The sequence below is a fragment of the Rhinopithecus roxellana genome, chromosome 19 (genome assembly GCF_007565055.1).
Source record: "Rhinopithecus roxellana isolate Shanxi Qingling chromosome 19, ASM756505v1, whole genome shotgun sequence".
NCBI lineage: Eukaryota > Metazoa > Chordata > Mammalia > Primates > Cercopithecidae > Rhinopithecus > Rhinopithecus roxellana.
Window position 1 is genome coordinate 55,533,187 of NC_044567.1, and position 22,084 is coordinate 55,555,270.

The 22,084-nt window shown below is 52.7% G+C and overlaps 1 protein-coding gene and 1 long non-coding RNA gene across 3 annotated transcripts; both read left to right on the forward strand.

Annotated features, from left to right (window-relative positions):
- Positions 1–601: 601 nt before the first annotated feature.
- On the forward strand, positions 602–6,301 carry LOC104670334. Of its 2 annotated transcripts, XR_004054990.1 has the most exons (5): positions 602–739; positions 1,526–1,668; positions 3,354–3,436; positions 3,792–4,103; positions 4,901–6,301. It is a non-coding gene; the product is annotated as an uncharacterized LOC104670334 (long non-coding RNA). The 2 variants fall into 2 exon arrangements; XR_004054989.1 differs by having other exon boundaries at positions 3,792–6,301.
- A 1,142-nt stretch (positions 6,302–7,443) lies between these two features.
- TLCD2 (TLC domain containing 2) lies at positions 7,444–11,007 on the forward strand. Its single transcript, XM_010373513.2, has 4 exons — positions 7,444–7,732; positions 7,909–7,991; positions 8,227–8,309; positions 10,132–11,007. The coding sequence occupies exons 1-4, from the start codon at positions 7,557–7,559 to the stop codon at positions 10,582–10,584; spliced, it is 795 nt and encodes a 264-aa protein (XP_010371815.1). The 5' UTR covers positions 7,444–7,556; the 3' UTR covers positions 10,585–11,007.
- Positions 11,008–22,084: the final 11,077 nt, after the last annotated feature.

The following is a 22,084-nucleotide window of genomic DNA, read 5'->3' on the forward strand; positions in this document are numbered from 1 at the left end:
CGGGGTTCGGGTTGGGGTTGGGGGGAGACAGTCTTGGAGTGATGGGGGAAAAGAAAGATCATACAGTCACATCCCCCATGTTCTTTCCTTCACCACCCATGGGGGTGGATAGGGGGATGGAGGAGGGTAAGCAAGGAGGAGGATGTGGTAACAGCTGATTCGTCCCCTGAGGTCACACTTTCCAACAATCAGCTGTTACTGGGGCGCAAGGCAGGAAGTTTCCTTAAAGGCGCAATGTCCTGAACACAGGCTCAGAATTCTGGAGCTCCAAGGAACCTTATCAATTACCTGATGGAGAGCGTATTTAACAGAGGGAAGGATCTCGCCCTCCAGGCTCGTCTCTCCTGCTCAGTTACTCTCAGCCCTTATTTGGAGCTGAAGGAAAAGGCATGGATTTCAGTCCACACGTTCCTCTTTCTGGGGCTTGCGCGGAGTGATAAGGTGGGGTAGGCTTGCCCCTTTAAAAAAGCCGACCAACAGCTTTTGCCAAGTCATTGGGTTCAGTTCAGTTTTTGCCCATCCCCCGCTCATCTAGACTCTGATTGGCCCCTGGGGAAGGAGCAGTCTGCTCATTGGTCTCCACCCTCGAAATCTCTTCCCTAAGTAGGCCTGAGTCAGTGAAGAGCTTTGGAGGGCGGGACTGAATGGGGGTTAATCAGAGGATGCGATTGCTGACCATTTGCACTTTGGCATGGCCCATCCCCTAATTTCTGACCAGAAGCCCTCCCTGTACCCTAAGGTGAGGACTGTGCTATGAATCTTTTGTTAGAAAGCTACCTCTTGGGAGGCTCTGGGGGCTCTTCTGGGACTGGGAAGAGACATCCAAGAAAAAAGCCTCCTCTAGTTAGGAAGGGTCCCCAGGAGGAGTGGGCTGGGTCTCTCCAGTGAAAGCTGGGCTGGGCGAGGTGAGCATCCTCCCTCCTCCAAAAGCCCTCGAGAGCTCTCCAACGGCAGCCTCTGCTACCCTGGGGGCTGATGCTCTGTCCACTCCTGCGCCTTGGTCCGCGCCACCTTTCCTTAAAGAGCTATAGCGTCCCGCCGAGGCTGGCGAGTCAGTTTGGGAGATGTCTAAAAGAAGCACTCACGGCTCCAACAAGGAGGGGCTGTCGCCCTTTAAGGACTTCCCTGGGTCGGATTCCGAGCTCAGTTTAAAAATGCCAACTCACAGAGCGCACTGGGTTCTGGGAAGGAGGATATGGGGCTGAGAACTACACGGACCAGCGTGCATTGCAAACGCAAACGCGGTGACTTTCGCCTGCTCTTTAGGACTCTCGTTTGACGTAGCGCTTTTCTAAGGGGGTCGCTGACGCGAAGGGCTGGGCCACGCCTTTCCGTCTATTGGCCGGCTTGTGAGTGGGTGGGCGTGGCTTGGTGCAATTCCGCCCGGCAAAAGGGTGGTCTCCTTGCCAATCAGACCAGGGCGCCTGGAGAGGCGGGACCAGGGCGAGGCCCCGGCGCCCCCGGGTGGGCGTGGCCACGTTGCCCAGCAGTGGGCGGTGATTGGCCCCGGGCGGTGCATTCGCAGCTCGTGCGTCACGACGCCGCCAGCTGATCGGAGCCTGGAGCCGGTGTGTGCTGGGCGCGGAGAAGAGACAGCGCCGCCGGCCGTGGGGAGAGGACGCAGTGATTTGCTCCCCTCTGCGCAGCAACCCCCACAGCCAGCACCAGGTGGGTGTGAGCTGGCCACCCGGTCACGCAGCGGGGAGCCGCGGTAACGGGATGGAGGGTGAAAGTGGGGTCCGGGCGGCCACACCCTGCCCTTCCGGGGAGGAGAGAGGGGGCGGCGGGGGCAGGGGCGCTTCGGGAAGAGGGGCCTGGACTGGCCGGGTTAGTGTGTCAGGAGCTCTGAGGAAAGAGTCCGGGACGGGAGTCGTGGCGGAAAGGCTGGCGGAGTGGCGGGGTGGGGGGAGCCGAGGGGCCGGAGGGCCGGGGGCGGCTCACCCGGCGGCCCCCGGTCTGAGGATACAGGGGTCGGCCATCTAGCCTGGGGAGGTTCTGGACCCCCCGAGCGGGCGGCGGGGAGGGGCTTTGCCTCTGTCGGCGTTCACTGGGTCAGAGCCAGTTCAGCGCCAGTTCAGCGCCCTGGCAGGGAAGGGGTCGCTGGGCGGGCCGGCCCCTCCTCTCCTTCCCTCCAGGGGATGTTATGTAAGGGGGGAGGGGAGCGGAGTAGGGGGCGGCGGTGCCGGGGCCTTATGCAACCCAAAGGTTAGGATTTCACCGCGGTTGGGCGGGGGAAAGAGGGCAAGAGGAGGGCCTGGAAACTCTAACCCCCTCTCCCCAGACTAACTGGTCGTCTTGGGCCGAGAGAAGGTCACCTCTGCACCTCCCCCCAGCCTGTCCGGTTGTGAGGCCCCTAGCCCAGGCCTGGCCCTGACTGCCTGGGAAGCCGGCTGGCTGGGTGGGGCGCCTGGGTTAGTCATCACTGGGCTCCCTCTCTCCCCACCTCCCGGCCAACTCTTGGCCCCTCCCCATGGCCTCCGGCGAGGCTGTCGCCCCCACCTCCCTCCGGCCCTGGTTCCAGCCTCCAACTCCTTTGGCCTGTCATCCTGGCTGTCAGACTGGGTTAGGAGCTGTCAGAGTGCCAGAGGGTTGATGGAGCAGCTGGTCAGAGGGTCAGTGCCCTGGGCCCACCCCGCCCTGCAGCCAAGGGCACCTGCTTGGCATAGACTCTCAGCAGCTGCTGAGTCCTCTGAGTTGAAGAGAGCTATCTCAGACAGAGGAAGGTCGGACGGAGTTGGACTGGTCACCCAAGGGAAGGAAGATATACAAAGTTCATGCCTCCCAAGAGGGTTTCGGAATTTGAACCGCACCCCGTATCCCCCAATCTTTCTTACCCTCTGTGTATAGAAATTCCAAGGCAAGACCGCCTTGGCCCCTCAGCCTGGCGTGGGCCATGCCCTTGGACTGAGTGTCAGCGCAGACCCGCCCTCCCCAGCTCACATCCCCCGAGCCTGCCACGCCCCCAGCCCCCTCCCTGGGCCATGCTGCAGGGCCCGGCTTTTCCTGCTGATTCATGCGTTGGAACTGTGGGGGCGGGGCTTAGAACTTGGAACAAAGTTCAGACATGGAGGGGCCGGCAGACAGCCTGGAATTCATACCAGATGTACCCGGAATGCGCAAGCGGAATGCCTGGCATCTGAGAGTCTTGGGGAAGCTGCCCAGCCACCCTGCTCATACCTCCCTCCCCTCCAGCTTGTGGTCCCCTGCCTGCCCCTCACAGCCCCAGCCACCCTGCCCACACCTCCCTCCTCTCCAGCCTGTGGTCCCCTGTCCGCCCCTCACAGCCCCGGGGCCTCTGCTGACCTTCTTTCAAACGCTAGGCCTCCTCCCTTCCTCACTCTTCCCCAATCCAGGCCCCCAGAACTCTCCTTCCAGCTGAACTCCCTGGGAACAAGTCATTTGGGCTGATGACTGAACTCATATTTCTGGACCTGAGGTACCACACTTCTAGTACCTGCGTGCTGGTGGGGTGTGTCCAGGGTCTCGGGCTCTGCCCTGTCTGAATGCTGAGGAGGCTGGGCCCCGGGGGCTGCTAGGGCAGGGGTGGGTGAGAGCAGGACTGGGTTTCTCTAGACTCCAGTTCTGGAAAGAAGAGTAAGAGAAGTCTGTTTACAGCTGCCTCTTGCTGCTCACTGAAGCTAACAGCTTCTGCAGGCCCAAGTCAGAGCTACAACCCTTCATTAGAACCTCAAAGGTCTACTGGGGCAGGACCCTGATGGCCAGTGAGTGGGTCAGCATTGCAGCAACATGCCCTGCTCAGATCTTTCCCATTTTCCCTCCCTTTCCCCTAGGAGCCTGTTCCTCTCACACCCTCACCTGGCTGAGCCGCAGTAGTTCTTCAGTGGCAAGCTTTATGTCCTGACCCAGCTAAAGCTGCCAGTTGAAGAACTGTTGCCCTCTGCCCCTGGCTTCGAGGAGGAGGAGGAGCTGCTTTCCCCGTCATCTGGAAGGTGACAGAAACGGGCTGGGAATGTCCGAACAGCAGGGTTGATGATACGTTTTGGGAAAGCTGGATAGCCTTTGCCCAGATTGGCCCAGCAAGGAGCCGTTTTAGATTAGAGACACTGGCTGAATTGAGGAGTAGAAGGCTCAAACAACCCAAGGTTAGTTGGTCTTTGTGTGACAGTGGGAAGAAGTGGAGAGAACACTCTGTCTCCCCACTTCCTTCTTGACCCTCCTTCCGTATCTCTCATTCTTCCCCACTGGCCGCCTTTCTCGATGAGGTCCAAAAGTAAGCTCACTCTTCAAGGAAAAGTGACACTAAAACCCGGGTGTGAGGAGTCATCCTTCTGCTCTTATTTTTCCCCGCATTTCCTTAGGCTGGCCCAGACTCTCGATTGCTGGCCACTTACCTGTGTCTGAGACCCTTAGACCTCCTGCCTCAGTTTCTCCACCTGTGAGATGGGCAGCCAGACAGATGAGTGTACATGAGGGAGTCAGAAGCCCACTTAGTCGACTCAGAACCTGGGCTCTCCCGCTGCTGTGGGTGGGAACACAACACCTTTTCACATAAGCTGTTGTCCCTCCCCCATCCCTGACTCCATCATCCAGGAGCTGGGCGGGGTAATGGGAAGCTGGAGGAGGGGGTTAGAGTTAGACCAATGCAAGGAGCTAGTAAGAGCTCGCCTCTCCACGATGTCCCCCCATGCAAGGGTGGCCCAAGGCCTCCCCTGACATCCAAAGCAGGACAGCAGCCCCTTGGTGGGATTCTAACTGCCGCTGCCCTGTTTCTTTCCTCACTTTGCTTTCCAAGGTGGTATGTGATCCCCAGCTCAGGCCTGGGCAGACAGGAAATTCTCCCCTGCAGCAAGCAGGGGAGGTGGGTTGTGGGATGTGACCTCCTTCTGGATGTCAGGCAGTATAAACCTGCCCCCTCCAGCCCTGATCCATTCTCACCCAGCGGCTACAGGAAGCTGTCTTTTCGATTTGGTGGGAGGAGATGTGCAGGGAGCTGTATCTTATCCTCTGCTTGTGAAAAACTCAAGGATGTGGAGAAGAGTAGACTGTGGAACCCTGCCTTTCTGCAGCCAAGCTGAGTGGGACAGTGGTAGAGAGGTGGGGATAGATGCATAGGCTGCAACAAAGGTCACTCTGTTCCTGGACACTGCCTCCGTCCTTTCTTCTTCTTGCTTCACTGGCCACAGCGTCTCCCTCCAGCCCTCACATGTGCCTCTGCCATCTTCATCCATCATGGAGCAGAGGTGAGGAAAGGGAGCCTGGGAATGCGGAGACCAGTGAAGGACCAGGCCTGGAGAGCACAGGGTCCTACCTGGGCATCCAACAGAGGAGCCCGTAAAGGCCAGGAGCACCCCGAAAGGAGGGAGGACAGCCAGCCTCCATCGACGGCAAGCCTCCAGCCCTCTCCTCTGATCACCATTTCTCTCCAGGCTTTCTGCCTCCAAGATGTGGCACCATAGTGCAATGCCCTGTGGCTTCACCGCCCTACTTCCACCTCCGCCCAGCCTGTAATGTTTACGTAAGCAGCCTCAAGGACCAAGAGCCATCTGCGAAAGGACATACACAGGAAATTCATAAAAGAAATCGGAATGGATAAAACCATGAGAAAAATGTATGCTTCATTAGTAATTAAAGAAAGGCAAATAGAGCCGAAAGCATTTTTCCCTTAGCAAACCATAACAGAAAAAAATAAGACCCAATATTGGCAAAGAGACTACTGAAATGACATTGCCATACATTGCGCGTGGGAGTATACATCGTATACATCGGTGCAGGCTTCCTGGATGGCAGTTGGGTAATATGTGTCATGTAGCCTAAAAGCTCCACGTCCTTTGACCTATGAATTCTATCTTTGGGAATTTATCCTGAGAAAATAATTAAGGATTCAGTTAGTGATAAGATGTTCATCCCAGCTTTGCAATGGAGAAAAATGGGAAGCAATGGTTTGGTTGGGAATTCATTCCTTTTCTGCTGTAATGAAAGTTTGCAGTAGGGGATTTTGCTTAAGGAAATTATTGTATCTCCATCCAGATGGTGGGGTACTGCACAGACATTAAAAGTCATGTAAAAGAACATCTGACTGAAAGAAAAATACTCCTTGAATATTAAAAGGTTGTAAAAATAGTGCATGTTATGTGTTCTCAATTTTGTCTTTTAAAGTATGGGTGTATACTTGTATACATAGAGCAGATAAAAAAGACGGAAGGCATGCTAAAAAATGTTTAGTGGTTATCTTTGGATGGTGGAACAAAGTCACTGAAATTTTCATCTTTAGTTTTTCTGTAATTTCCAAATTTTCTACATTAATTGTGTATTACTTTCCTATAATAAATATAATTTAAGAGATTGGTGTTATTATTTAAACCTTGGGAGAAGTGGGGGTAGAAGAATGAAGGGAAGACCTCAGCTTTTTGGTGAGAAGGTTTGGTTGGGACGCCTCTTCGTTTATGAACTTAATTCTTTGAAGTAGCTGGAATCCTTCCTCTCAGCCTGCAGGAAACAGCTCTAAATTGCTGACTGTCTGCCAGATGAAGAGGTGTGGAGTGGAGTAAGGTGGAAGGAAAGCAGTGCAAACCTGGGGCTCTTCAGGTGGTGAGGGGCTGGGGGAGGCTTTTCCTTTTAAGGCTGGAGGGTTCTAGAATCCTAACAGCCCTGCTACTGAGAGCAGGACAGGTCTGTTTTTCTCTTCGGACTCTGTCCCAGCCTTGAAGGGACCCTGTGTTACCTTTCCTTGCCCTTGGATTGTTAGATACTCTACCCACCCAACAGGTACCAGGCCCTTGGAGAAGGGGGGCGGTTTTCGAGACCCGTGGCCAGCGATTCCCTTTTGCCTCGTCTTCCTAACGAGGCTCCTCTGTAGGACCAAAAACAATGCTGGGGGTCAGGGCGGGGCCCAGTGCGTCGCTTCTCCAACATGGGGGCTCCTGGGGGTTGTGGAGGCGGGGAGCAGAACTGCTGGAATTACAGGTTTTCTGGGATATGTTAAAGGCCTGGAAACCTCAGGAGGCAGAAGGGGTGGCTCCTAGAAAGTGGGGCGCCCCCTCCCCACCACGGACGCTGGGAGGGAAGTGGGCGCGGCGGCCAGACTTGGGCAGGCACGTGTGGGCTGCGCTGGCCTCTGCCTTCCAGGGTGTGGCGGTGGGTGGTGGTGACGCTCAGTAGGTGAAAGGCGCGGGAGCCCGGAGGAGGAGGTCAAGGTTCGTGGGCGGGGCCCGGGAGTGTCAGGTGAGGTTAGACTGCAGACCCAGGTCTGCAACTCCAGCGCTTCAGGACGCCTGGAGCTGGGGAGGGCCCCCGAGCTCCAGGGTCCGGAGCCCCCGAACCGCTCCCCTGGCTGGGGCGGGACGCGATCGGTGGCCAAGTCTCCGGGGGTGGTGGCCCCGCGGCTGCTCCAATCACCGCGCAGCCGAGGGACGGGGCGTGGACCAGCGGGGAAAAGTTCCTGCAGATCTTGAAGGCGGGGCGGGGAGGGGAACCGGGGGCCCAGGAGGGGAGCCGGGGGCCCAGCCCTGCAGGGAAGCGGGTTCCAGTCCCGGCCAAGAGCGCGGCCACCGAGCGGACAGACCTGGACCCCCCGCCCCCCCAACCGCCGCCGGGCCATGGCGCCCCCGGGGCTCCTGGTGGCCGGCGCCTCCTTCCTCGCGTTCCGAGGGCTGCACTGGAGTCTGCGGCGGCTGCCCACGCCGGAATGGGCCGCTCGGGACCGCTGGCGGTGGCGGAACCTCTGCGTCTCCCTGGCGCACAGCCTGCTCTCGGGGGCCGGGGCGCTGCTCGGGTGCGGGCTTGGGGGTTCGAGGCGCACCGGGCGAGGGCGAGGGGTGGGAGGCTGAGGCCGGGAGACCCGCCGGGCGTCTCCAGAGCTGAGACTGGGGTGGGGGCGCGCACAGAGAGAGCGGGGTCAGGGCCTGGAGAGGCTAACCATGCCCCTCCCTTCCCCCTCCATACCCCCAGCCTGTCACTGTACCCTCAGATGGCCGCCGACCCCATCCATGGCCACCCGCGCTGGGCCCTGGTGCTGGTGGCTGTGTCTGTGGGTAAGTCTGCAGGGAAGGCTGGGCCGGTGGGGCGACGGGGGTGCGGGGTGCAGCTTCTGCTGTCCTTCGAGGTCCATTCCCCTCCCCCATGGGGGTTAAACGTTCCTGAAGCTTTTACCAAGGGAAACCTAAGAACTGGGAGAGGGGCGGGGCGGGGCGGGGAGAGGGGAGCTGGAAATCCTCTCTAAGCTGCCCAGGCTCTGGAGCAGCCTAACCCCCACCCCCATGCCCACAGGTTACTTCCTGGCAGACGGAGCTGACCTGCTGTGGAACCAGACCTTAGGCAAGACCTGGGATCTTCTCTGTCATCATTTGGTGGTGAGACTCTGAGGGGAGAAGCCAGACAGGAGGGGAGGAGGGGAGCCCTGTCCAGCCTGAGCTTCCCAGTCTCTCCTCATTCTTCTTTTTTTTTTTTTTTTTTTTTTGGGAGAATTGACATTTTCCTTTATTCAGATCTTCAATTTTGTTACAATGTTTTTAGTGTACATCCTCTGCACATTTTTGCTAAGTATATTTCTTTTTTTTTTTTTTTTTTTTATTTTTTATTTTTTATTATACTTTAAGTTCTAGGGTACATGTGCATAACGTGCAGGTTTGTTACATATGTATACTTATGCCATGTTGGTGTGCTGCACCCATCAACTCGTCAGCACCCATCAATTCATCATTTATATCATGTATAACTCCCCAATGCAATCCCTCCCTCCTCCCCCCTCCCCCCTCCCCATTCTTCTTTTTTTTGAGACGGAGTCTCACTCTGTCCCCCAATTTGGAGTCCAGTGGTTCGGCCTCGGCTCACTGCAACCTTCGCCTCCTGGGTTCAAGCAATTCTCCTCCCTCAGCCTCCCACGTAGCTGGGATTACAGGCACCCACCACCACACCCAAGTAATTTTTATATTTTTAGTAAAGATAGGGTTTCTCTATGTTGACCAGGCTGGTGTCGAAATTCTGACCTCAGATGATCCGCCCACTTCGGCCTCCCAAAGTGATGGGGTTACAGGCGTGAGTCACCGCGCCCTGCTTTCTCTTCATTTTTCTGTCCTATCATTTCCCACAGAGTCTCTGCCCCCAGCTGGTGCTTGGCTCCCCAGTCTTAGGCTGAGTTAGGGGGAGGAGGTGGCTGCTGGCCAGAGCTGGGGAGTCCAGACACCCACCATCCAAGGGCACCCACCATGCCAGGACACCCACCATGCCAGGGTACCCACCATACAAGGGCACCCACCATGCCAGGGCACCCACAATCCAAGGGCACCCACCATGCCAGGACACCCACATGCCAGGGTACCCACCATCTAAGGGCACCCACCATGCCAGGACACCTACCATGCCAGGGCACCCACCATACAAGGGCACCCACCATGCCAGGATACCCACCATGCCAGGGTACCCACCATCCAAGGGCACCCACCATGCCAGGACATCCACCATGCCAGGGCACCCACCATGTGAGCCTAAGGAGTTCGGGTCCCCCCACAGGTGTGCAGTTGATCACAGAAATGTGGAATATGGAGCTTTTCTGAGAAGGGGGTGCCCTAGAATAGGGTGTGGGTATGCGGTAGGAAAGCCCTAGGCCAGGTGTGGTGGCTCACGCCTTTAATCCCAGAACTTTGGGGGGCCGAGGCAGGTAGATCACGAGGTCAGGAGATCGAGACCATCCTGACTAATACAGTGAAACCCTGTCTCTACTAAAAATACAAAAATTAGCTGGGTGTGGTGGTGCATGCCTGTAGTCCCAGCTACTTGGGAAGCTGAGGCAGGAGAACCTCTTGTACCAGGGAAGTGGAGGTTGCAGTGAGCCAAGATCACGCCACTGCACTCCAGCCTGGTGACAGCATGAGACTCTGTCTCAAAAAAAAAAAAAAAAAAGAAAGAAAGAAAGAAAGAAAAAAAAGCCCAGGAATGGGAAGTTAAAGGGGTGTTAGGGGATGAGATAGCCCCTCCCTGGGCCAATCCTGGCTTCATCTATGGAAGGGTTGTTTCAGCGCTGCTCAGGGCCCCAGGATAAAGGTAAAAGCATAAAGGTCAGGTGTTTGGGGAGTCCCACAGAATGCGTGGAAGTCTCTCTTAAGGCCTGGGTTATTGGGACATGATGGCTGGCAGGTCATGGGGGGTCCTCTGACCTGTGACCCTGGCTCCCAGGTGGTGAGCTGCCTCAGCACCGCTGTTCTGTCTGGCCGCTACGTGGGCTTCTCCATGGTGTCTCTGCTCCTGGAGTTGAACTCTGCCTGCTTGCACCTGCGGAAGCTGCTGTTGCTCTCTCGCCAGGCCCCATCCCTGGCCTTCAGTGTGACCAGCTGGGCTTCCTTGGCCACCCTGGCCCTCTTCCGCCTGGTCCCGCTAGCGTGGATGAGTCTGTGGCTATTCCGGCAGCGCCACCAGGTTCCTCTTGCTCTGGTCACCCTGGGTGGAATTGGGCTGGTGACTGTGGGCGTCATGAGCATCATATTGGGGATCCGCATTCTGGTCAATGATGTCCTGCAGTCTCGACCCCATCCACCCAGCCCCAGGCATGAGAAAACCAGGGGGACCAGGACACGTCGTGACGATGGACCTGTCACCAGGTACAATTCCACTCTCAGCCTGAAAGACTAGAGAGAAGCCATGGGTCCCTCGCTGGGGGAGGTGGGGCCAGGACAAGGAGATGAGGGTCTTCCATGCACAGTCCCCCATCGGGGTGAGGGCCAGACTGGCTCATCAGCATCTCAGTCAGTGTCTCTTCCAGCTAACTCATATCCCTTCCCCTTGCTAGGATCTAAGAAGAAATGCTGATGTTGGACGGGTGGGAACCTGGGTTTCTGTTCACTGAAATCCGTCATCAGATGAGTGCCCTTTCCAGCAAATAAACTCAGGAAGTACAGCCAGATCTATCAGTAAAGGGTGGCAGGAGGCATGCAGCTGGAAGAAACTGCCAGTGGAGACAGAAGCTCTTTGCTTTAACCCAGGGACATATCAGGGAGGGTGAAGTCCCACTAGGATCAGAGAGATCTGGTATGGGGTGAGTAGGGACAGAGAAAAGAGATCTCACCTATAACCAAATTCTGGCAGGGGGAGGAAGGTAGAGGAGTTGCTATCTGTACCAGCAGAGATGGACGTGATAGTTGCCAAGAGACAGAACCTGGGCCACAGCAATTGCTGCTGATACTTCTGGTTCTCAAAGCCACACTCCTGTTTTTCTTTCTTTCTTTTTTTTTTTTTTTTATGAGATAGAATCTCACTCTGTCACCCAGGCTGGAGTGTAGTGGCACGATTCCAGCTCACTGCAACCTCAGCCTCCTGGGTTCAAGTGATTCTCCTACTTAGTCCCAAGTAGCTGGGACTACAGGTATGTACCACCAAGCCCAACTAATTTTTGTATTTTTTGGTGGAGAGGGTTCACCATGTTGCCCAGGCTGGTCTTGAACTCCTGACCTCAAGTGATCCACCCGCCTTGGCCTCCCAGAGTGCTGGGATTATAGATGTGAGCCACTGGCCGGGCGCAGTGGCTCAAGCCTGTAATCCCAGCACTTTGGGAGGCCGAGACGGGCGGATCACGAGGTCAGGAGATCGAGACCATCCTGGCTAACACGGTGAAACCCCGTCTCTACTAAAAATACAAAAAATTAGCCGGGCGAGGTGGCGGGCGCCTGTGGTCCCAGCTACTCGGGAGGCTGAGGCAGGAGAATGGCGTGAACCCGGGAGGCGGAGCTTGCAGTGAGCTGAGATCCGGCCACTGCACTCCAGCCTGGGCGACAGAGCAAGACTCCGTCTCAAAAAAAAAAAAAAAAAAAAAAAAGATGTGAGCCACTACGCCCAGCACACACTCCTGTTTTTCTACTTAACCCTGGTCCTACTGTGTCCTTTTAATTTTTTTTATTTTTTTGGTATCTTTTGACTTTTCGTTTTTGTTTTTTTTTTTTTCTTTTTTCTTTTTTTTTTTTTGAGACAAGTTCTTGCTCTGTCGCCCAGGATGGCGTGTAGTGGCTTGATCTTGGCTCACTGGAATCTCTGTCTCCCAGGCTCAAGCAATACTCCTGCCTCCCACCTTAGCCTCCCAAGTAGCTGGGACTACAGGTGCACGCCACTGCACCAGGCTAATTTTGGTATTTTCTTGTAGAGATCAGGTTTTGCCATGTTGCCCAGGCTGGCCTCAAACTTTTGCACTCAAGTGATCCACCCACCTCAGCCTCCCAAAGTGCTGGGATTACAGACGTGAGCCACCGTACCTGGCCTCTTTCGACTTTTCAAAGACAATTCAGATTCTTAGAGGAATGAACCCAGGGCTAGGTCTGTCTTCTTAGGATGGCACTGAAGTCCAGAATCACAGAAAGAACTCAAGCACCCACTTGGGTGCCCAGGGGAGAGTTTTCCCAGGCCCAGGCTTTCATGGAAGAATGAGAGCAGAGGCAGAGCGTGTGAGAGAAGGCTGCAGGAGGATAAAGGAATAGCTGGCCTTCTGGCTGGGTGCGGTGGCTCACGCCTGTAATCCCAGCACTTTGGGAGGCCAAGATGGGAGGATCACCTGAGGTCAGGAGTTCAAGACCAGCCTGGTCAACATGGTGAAACCCTGTCTCTACTAAAAATACAAAAATTAGCCAGATGCCTGTAATCCCAGCTACTCGGGAGGCTGAGGCAGGCGAATCGCTTGAACCCAGGAGGCAGAGGTTGCAGTGAGCCGAGATCGTGCCACTACACTCCAGCCTGGGCAACAGAGTGAGACTCCATCTCAAAAGAAAAAAAAAAAGGAAGAGCTGGACCTTTTCTGAGATTCATTCATAAGCTCTTCCTCCCTGCTGCTTCTGCTGTGTTTTTTTTCTGTTGAAGAAGACCCCTTCCTTCCCAGAACATCCAGGTGATGGGAAGTGCCGAGCAGATTAAGGCCAATGGACTGAGAGAGGCAACCCTTAGCCATCCACAGAAAAGGTACATGAGCAAAAGCAAGAGACAGGAAGATTGTCTTCAAAAAAACCTTGCTAAGAAGCGGAAGTACAGAAAGACACAAAGAATGACAGAGACAGACATACATAGATTGAGCAACAGATAGACAGAAGGATTATTCGCATAGAGGTGACAGAGGCAAAGAGGGATGGAAGGCGAAAGAGACAGGCCTTAGCAGAAATATAGAGAAAGGCTGTCATAGATCCTGAGAGACACCAAAGTCACAGAACTGATAAAATGGTTATAAACAAAAAGGACCAGAAAAATAGAATTAAAGGCCAACAAGAAGAGACCCCCAAGGCTGAAAGGCACAGAGAGTCTAGACAGTGAACTAGAGTGAGTCAGCCCGGCGCGGTGGCTCACGCCTGTAATCCCAACTCAGGGATTGGGAGGCCGAGGCCGGCGGATCACGAGGTCAGGAGATCCAAACCATCCTGACTAACACGGTGAAACCCCATCTCTACTGAAAATGCAAAAAATTAGCTGGGCATGCTGGCAGGTGCCTGTAGTCCCAGCTACACGGGAGGCTGAGGCAGAAGAAAGGCATGAACCCAGGAAGCGGAGCTCGCAGTGAGCTAAGGCCACTGCACTCCAGCCTGGGCGACAGAGCCAGACTCTGTCTCAAAAAAAAAAAAAAAAAAAAAGGGGCCGGGCGCGGTGGCTCACACCTGTAATCCCAATACTTTGGGAGGCCGAGGCGGGCGGATCACAAGGTCAGGAGATCGAGACCATCCTGGCTAACACGGTGAGACCCAGTCTTTATAAAAATATAAAAAATTAGCCAGGCGTGGTGGCAGGCGCCTGTGGTCCCAGCTACTCGGGAGGCTGATGCAGGAGAACGGCGTGAACCCAGGAGGTGGAGCTTGCAGTGAGCTGAGATCGCGCCACTGCACTCCAGCCTGGGCGACAGAGCGAGACTCCATCTCAAAAGAAAAGAAAAGAAATAGAGTGAGTGACAAGGAGGAACACCCAGGCTCAGGAGCGATGGAGGAAATACTGGCAGATAGAGAGATCAGACGAGCAAGAGGAGAGGTGGGGACAGAGAAGAGGGGCATGAGTCCGGGGAGGTGAGAAGCGGAAGAGCAGAAGGCGGAGGAGGCAGTCGGTGGGAAGATTCACCGAAGAGACCAGGAGATACGGGGACTTGGAGGCAGGCAGAAAGACAAAGGACAGACAGCTGCAATGCAAACCTGAGGACAGAGGTTGACAGTAACCGGTTGGCAGAGACTGGTAGGAAGGTAAGGACGAGTCAGAATTGGGGTGTCAACTGAGATGCAAATATAGGCAAAGGAGCTGACAAAGAGAATCACAGAGAGAAAAAAATGGAGGAGAGCGCAGAACGATTTAAATATCCAGGCGGGGCGTGGTGGCTCACGCCTGTCATCCCAGCACTTTGGGAGGCTGAGGCGATTGGATCACCTGAGGTCAGGAACTCAAGACCAGCCTGGCCAACATGGTGAAACCTCATCTCTACTAAAAGTACAAAAATTAGCCGGGCATGGTGGCAGGTGCCTGTAATCCCAGCTACTCAGGGGGCTGAGGCAGGAGAATCGTTTGAACCTGGGAGGCCGAGGTTGTAGTGAGCCGAGATCGTGCCATTGCACTCTAGCAGGGGTGACAGAGTGAAACTCTGTGTCAAAAACAAAAAAAAATTGAATATCCAAAGGAAGAACAAAGAAGAGGCAGGAACCCAGAGATGAAGAGAGAAGAAAAAGAAATACAGGTGTGAAAAAAAAATGAGAGGGATTTTGAGAAGTCTCCATCGAGTTGTAAAAACAGGCGCAAAGGATGAAAATAACAAATCGAGACTGAGGAAAACACAGTCGGAAGGAGCTAAACACAAGCAGAAAATAAGAGCAGAGCATTTAAATGTAATTAGATAAAAACCCAAGAGGCGAAAGTATAGATAGTGAGCTAGAGAAACAATGTAGAATTTTGTCAGAGTCTGTGCTTTTAGAAGTCATATCTTTGCTGGCTGGACATGGTGGCTCACGCCTGTAATCCCAGCACATTGGGAGGCCAAGGTAGGAGGAGTGATTGAGCTGAGGAGTTCAAGTCCAGTTTGGGCAACATATTGAGACCTCCTCTCTACAAAAAAAAAAAAGTTACTTTCTTTTTTCTTTCTTTTCCTTTTTATTTTTTTTTGAGACAGAGTTTCATTCTTGTTGCCCAGGCTGGAATGCAGAGGCACATCCTGGCTTACTGCAAACTCCGCCTCCTGGACTCAAGTGATTCTCCTGCCTCAGCCTCCCTAGGAGCTGGGATTATAGGTACCCACCACCATGCCCGGCCAGTTTTTGTATTTTTAGTACAGACAGGGTTTCACCATATTGGCCAGGCTGGTCTCAAACTCCTGACCTCAGGTGATCCGCCTGCCTTGGGCTCCCGAACTACTGGGGTTATAGGTGTAAGCCAACAGGCTCGGTCAAAAAAATTTTTTTAAGTAAAAAAAAAAAAGTAATATCTACAAAACTCAATTTGCCATCTTAACTGAATGCCTTGATGAACAAAAATGTTGTCTGCTTTGAGTTGTTTTTTTTTTTTTGAAATGGAATCTCACTGCCGCCCAGGCTGGAGTGCAGTGGCATGATCTTGACTCACTGCAAGCTCCGCCTCCTGGGTTCATGCCATTCTTCTGCCTCAGCCTCCGGAGTAGCTGGGACTACAGGCACCTGCCACCTCGCCCGGCTAATTTTTTGTATATTTTTTAGTAGAGACGGGGTTTCACCTTGTTAGCCAGGATGGTCTCGATCTCCTGACCTTGTGATCCGCCCGCCTCGGCCTCCCAAAGTGCTGGGATTACAGGCGTGAGCCACCACGCCCGGCCTGCCTTGAGTTTTTAAAGAAAAATAAATGTGACAAACTCACGTGAGGAATCTATTATTTAAATACGTGTTGAGGTTGATATGAATTGATTCTAAGTCATACACCTTTTCTTTGGCCACTGGTATCCATTCGTGATGGTTGAGCGAGTGTTCCTCTTGGTAATACTTGGTAGTATCTACAAAGGGCGCCCAAGAACTTGACCATTAGGGAAACATGGCTGTTTCTGTGGATTAACTAGTCAAGCCCATACAGGAAGAGTGAAATGAGCTCCCAGTTGGGGCAGGAAGAATTTAGGACCACACACGGATTCCTGCCAGTGAAATGTGAGGAAGGCAGGACTGGATTTGTGATCACAATGGAGTAAGTAGGCAGAGAAGTGGAGTGTGGGCTACATAAAAATGATGTCAATCAAAGAAGAACGGTCAATTAAGACCCTAAGAAAAGGAAGTTCAAAAATGCAGAGGTTAAAAAAAAAAAAAAAAAAAAAAATGCAGAGGTTGCCAGATGCTGCATTTGGTAGGAGCCTGGCTAGCAGAATGGTGCTTTGTCAGACCTCACCGTGTCCCAGGAAAATGGTCCTCAAGACAGACTCCACGCCTACCAAGCGACTTGCTAATGATTTCTTTGTCCTCCAGGACAGGGAAGGGGTTTTTCTGGATGGGATACATTGATATTTTATGGCCTTGAAACACTACCCTGATTATAAATTAATAAATTGCTGTGCAAGTAATTGCATTAATTGCATCAATCTCTTGTTACTTGGAGTTACTTTTTGGCTCCAATGGTGTCCTGATTTACAATTCAATGCTAGATTGTGGAGGCTTTGCCTTGGGAAGGTTTCCACTCTGACGTGTCCTGATACCCTCTACAATCAAAAAGCAAATCCTGGCTGGGCTCAGTGGCTCATGCCTGTAATCCCAGTACTGTGGGAGGCTGAGGCTAGCGGATCACTTGAGGTCAGGAGTTCGAGACCAGCCTGGCCAACATGGCAAAACCCCATCTCTACTAAAAATACAAAAATTAGCTGGGCATGGTGGCAGGCGCCTGTAATGCCAGCTACTTGGGAGGCTGAGGCAGGAGAATCATTTGAGCTCAGAAGGTGGAGGTTACAGTGAGCCGAGATCATGCCACTGCACTCTAGCCTGGGCAACAGAGCAAGACTGTCTCGAAAAAAAAAAAAAAAAGCAAATCCAGGGTCAGGCGAGGTGGTTCATTCCTCTAATTCCAGGGAGGCTGAGGTTGGGCCCAGGAGTTCAAGACTGGCCTGGGTAACATAGCAAAATCTCATCTTTACAAAATTTCTTTTAAAATTAGCCAGGTGTGGTAGCACAAGCCTATAGTACCAGCTATTTTGGAGGCTGAAGTGATATGATCACTTGAACCCAGGTGGTCAAGGCTGCAGTAAGCCATAATCAGGCCACTGCATTCCAGCCTGGGTAACAGAACAAGACTCTTTCTCTAAAACATAAATAAATACATAAATAAAATAAATAAGCAAACACAATGTATTCAGTAGAATGGACTTAGAGCAAGAGAATGGATTCAGACAGGTGTTTTTTGTTGTTGTGGTTTTTTTGTTTTTGTTTTTGTTTTGTTTTGTTTTTTTGAGACGGAGTCTCCCTCTGTCGCCCAGGCTGGGGTGCAGTGGCGCGATCTCGGCTCACTGCAACCTCCGCCTCCCAGGTTCACATCATTCTCCTGCCTCAGCCTCCCGAGTAGCTGAGACTACAGGCGCCTGCCACCACACGCAGCTAATTTTTTGTGTTTTTAGTAGAGATGGGTTTCACCGTGTTAGCCAGGACGGTCTTGATTTCCTGACCTTGTGATCTGCCCTCCTCAGCCTCCCAAAGTGCTGGGATTATAGGTGTGAGCCACTGCATCTGGCTGTTTTTTTTTTGTTTTTTTTTTTGAGACAAGCTCTCACTCTTTCGCCCAGGGTAGAGTGCGGTGGGTCGATCTCAGCTCGGTGCAGCCTCCACCTCCCAAGTTCAAGAGGTGCTCCTGCCTCAGCCTCCTGAGTAACTGGGACTACGGGCATGTGCCACCACACCTGGCTAAGTTTTGTATTTTTGGTAGAGACAGGGTTTCACTGTGTTGGCCAGGCTGGTCTTGAACTGCTGACCTGAAGTGATCCGCCCACCTTGGCCTCCCAAAATGCTGGGATTACAGGCATGAGCCATTACATCCAGTCGGATTCAGAGAGTTTAGAATGATTTTCAGTGCCAAAGGTTGAAACCAAAAGAATCTTGTAGCCAAATTAATCCTGAGTCAACAAGAAAATTAAACAGAAAACTTCATTACTGAACTGCCAAAACTTTATCACATAAAATCTGGATTTTGTTGGGCTGAAAATTAGAAGTCCTCATTTTGCAAGAAGCTACATACGGGAAGTTACTCTTTAGAGAGGAGCTCTTGTGTTGAAATGAAACGTTTATTTAGGAGCATCCCTGGCTGAACATTTGTTGTGCCCCTTCCCCATGTCAGGCACGATTTATTTATTTATTTATTTATTTATGAGACGGAGTCTCATATCTTGTCCCTCAGGCTGAAGTGCAGTGGCACAATCTCAGCTCACTGCAACCTCTGCCTTATGGTTTCAAGCGGTTCTCCTACCTCAGTCTCCCAAGTAGCTGGGATTATAGGCACCCACCACCACGCCCAGCTAATTTTTTTTTTTTTTTTTTTTTTTTTTTTTTTTTTTTTTGAGAGGAGTCTTGCTCTGTCACCCAGGCTGGAGTGCAGTGGCACAATCTCAGCTCACTGCAAGCTCCGCCTCCCGGGTTCACACCATTCTCCAGCCTCACCTTCCCAAGTAGCTGGGACTACAGGTGACCGCCACCACGCCCAGCTAATTTTTTGTATTTTTAGTAGAGATGGGGTTTCACTGTGTTAAACAGGATGGTCTCGATCTCCTGACCTCGTGATCCACCCACCTCAGCCTCCCAAAGTATTGGAATTACAGCGTGAACCACTGTGCCCAGCCATGCCCGGCTAATTTTTTGTGTTTTCAGTAGAGACGGGGTTTCACCATATTGACCAGGCTGGTCTCGAACTCCTGACCTCGTGATCCACCTTATTTGGCCTCACAAAGTGCTGGGATTACAGGTGTGAGCCACCACACCTGGCCATCAGGCACCTTTTATACATTATCCCATTTAACCTCACACAACAGAGATTCATCTTATCTTTTATTTATATTTTTTGAGACAGGGTCTCACCCTGTCACCCAGGCTGGAGTACAGTGGTGCAATCATAGCTCACTGCAGCCCCCAACTCCTGGCTCTTGGGCTCAGGCGATCCTCCTGCCTTAGCCTCCTGAGTAGGTGGGATTACAGACACGCATCACTACCCTCAGATAAATTTTTTTAAAAATAGAGACAGGAGGCCGGGCGTGGTGGCTCATGCCTGTAATCCCAGCACTTTAGGAGGCCAAGGTGGGCGGATTGCAAGGTCAGGAGATTGAGACCATCCTGGCTAACACACTGAAACCCCGTCTCTACTAAAAATACAAAAAATTAGACGGGCGTGGTGGCAGACACCTGTAATCCCAGCTACTCGGGAGGCTGAGGCAGGAGAATGGCGTGAACCCACTGCAGCCGACCTAATATGAATTTTTAGATTCAATATATTTCAATGAAATACTACTGCAGCGGCCCTAGTCGGTTCCCCTGTTTCCCTCCCCCATCTCCTCCATCTCCCCAGCACCCGACTCCTGTTTGCTGTTAAGGTGGAAATACTTGGATTCCACACAGTTGGGGTTGGGGGAAGGAAGGGCAGGAGTTTGAAGAAAACAATGTTGGGACGAGCTGCTAAGGGGAGCAAGTGAATAGGTAGCAGGACTGGCCTGCGTCAGTGCAGCAGGAATTTGTGGTACTCCAGTGCTGCAGGCTTCTCTATCCTCTTCTAGCAGTGCCCTGACCTGGGATCTGGGGCAGAGAGAGCTTCTGTGCCAGCCTCTCAGGCCCCAGGATTAGCAATGCCAAGCAGTGAAGGTTTGGGAGATGAGGGAGTCCTCTTAAGGGCACAGATTGGCAGGCCAGAGTGAGGGGCAAGGCTTCAGCCAAAGAAAGTATTTACTGCCAACCGGGCGCAGTGGCTCACGCCTGTCATCCCAGCACTGGGAGGCCGAGCTGGGCAGATCATGAGGTCAGGGGATGGAGACCATCCTGGCTAACACGGTAAAACCCCATCTCTACTAAAAATACAGTAAATTAGCTGGGCATGTTGGCACGTGCCTGTAATCCCAGCTACTCAGGAGGCTGAGGCAGAAGAATTACTTGAACCCTGGAGGTGGAGGTAGCAGAGAGCCGTGATCATGCCACTGCACTCCAGCCTGGGCGACAGAGTGAGATTTCGTCTCAAAAAAAAAAAAAAAGCAGAATATGTTCCACAGTACCAAGCTAAGTGATGTTCATGTCTACAGAGGAAAGCTGAAATGAACCTCTGCCCTCCACAATTACTGCATTCCTGAAGAGTGCAGAAATCAATACTTGACAAATAGAAGTCTGCCTTTCAAACGGAAACACCCTGACTTACAAATATCACTCCAGAGGCAATGTATCTGACTTGATGGATGTTTAGTCGTCAGCCGACTGCTACCTTTCTACCTTGAAATTTCTCCATTCTGTGGCCTGTCTATAAAGAAAGAGGCAATATAGTGTATAGGAAAGCGCCCTGAACCAAACCAAATACCTCGATTCTGATTCTGGCTGTGCTACAGACTAGCTGAGTATGTATGCCTGGATAAGTCACTTAGCCAGCCCTTGCCCAAACTCCCCATTGCATTAAAAATAGTTTTTAGGCCGGGCATGGTGGCTCATGCCTGTAATCCTGGCACTTTGGGAGGGCCGAGGCAGAAGGATTTCGTGAGGTCAGGAGTTTGAGACCAGCCTGGCCAATATAGTGAAACGCTGTCTCTACTAAAAATACAAAAATTAGCTGGCAGTAGTGGCACCTGCCTGTAATCCAGCTACTCTGGAGGCTGAGGCAGGGGAATCGCTTGAGCCTGGGAGGTGAAGGTTGTGGTGAACTGAGATTGCGCCATTGCACTCCAGTCTGGGCAAGAGAGTGAGACCTTGTCTCAAAAAAAACAAAAGGAATTGTTTTTAAATTTTTACCGTTCTGAAAGCACATTGACATCCTTTGCATTTTTTTTCTAATTATTTCACTTTGAAGGCCGGGTGCGGTGGCTCAAGCCTGTAATCCCAGCACTTTGGGAGGCCGAGACGGGCGGATCACGAGGCAGGAGCTCAAGACCATCCTGGCTAACACGGTGAAACCCCGTCTCTACTAAAAAATACAAAAATCTAGCCGGGCGAGGTGGCGGGCGCCTGTAGTCCCAGCTACTCGGGAGGCTGAGGCAGGAGAATGGCGTAAACCCGGGAGGCGGAGCTTGCAGTGAGATGAGATCCGGCAACTGCACTCCAGCCTGGGCGACAGAGCGAGACTCCGTCTCAAAACAAAAACAAAAACAAAAACAAAAACTAATTATTTCACTTTGATTTGTAAATTCTCAACTAGATTGAGGGGCTGTATGGGTTACAATTCCTCTGCATCCTCCACAATAAACTTGATGGGAATTTCAGACTTTTTTTTTTTTTTTTTTTGAGACAAGAGTCTCGCTCTGTAACCCAGGCTGGAGTGCAATGGCATGATCTCGGCTCACTGCAACCTCTGCCTCCTGGGTTCAAGCGATTCTCCTGCCTCAGCCTCCCAGCAGCTGGGACTACAGGTGCGTGCCAACACGCCCAGCTAATTTTTGTATTTTTAGTAGAGAGGGGGTTTCACCATGTTGGCCAGGCTGGCCTTGGACTCCTGGCCTTAAGCGATCCGCCTGCCTCGGCCTCCCAAAGGGCTGCGATTCCAGGCGTGAGCTACCGCCCCCCGCCAAGGTCTTGATTCTTGTCTGCCTTTCTGCTTCCCTGTGAACTCTACTGGTTGCTTTTTTTCCTGCTTTATCCCTCGTCCTCGGTAGACAGTGGGCACTCAATAAAGGATGGTTAAATGAATGAATGCACGAACAAATGACTGTCCTGGAGCTAGTACTGCATTGCACGTATACATTGATGACCACAGACATCGTACAACGCGCAATCTTGGCAAATTTATTAAAAGCCTCCAGACTTCGGTCTCTTGCAGGGCGACGCCGGGAGCCTATCGCACGCTGAGGTCTGTCGTGGGCCCCAGAAACAGCCTCGGAAACGTGGGAGGCGGGGCTTCCCCGACCACACCCCCTTGTATTCAAAGCCTTTCCGCCTGTGGGCCCGCCTCCTCAGCGCAGTGTGCCACTCTAATTGGCCACTTTACCAATCCATCTGAGCACTTCTGCGCCAATTGGATAAACTGCTGAACT

Excerpts from the sequence above, each read along its gene's own strand:
- TLCD2 (XM_010373513.2), top strand. The coding sequence starts at position 7,557 with ATGGCGCCCCCGGGGCTCCTGGTGGCCGGCGCCTCCTTCCTCGCGTTC. Across the intron at positions 7,733-7,908 it reads GGGGCCGGGGCGCTGCTCGG|CCTGTCACTGTACCCTCAGA; the intron begins GTGCGGGCTTGG and ends CCATACCCCCAG. Across the intron at positions 7,992-8,226 it reads GCTGGTGGCTGTGTCTGTGG|GTTACTTCCTGGCAGACGGA; the intron begins GTAAGTCTGCAG and ends CCATGCCCACAG.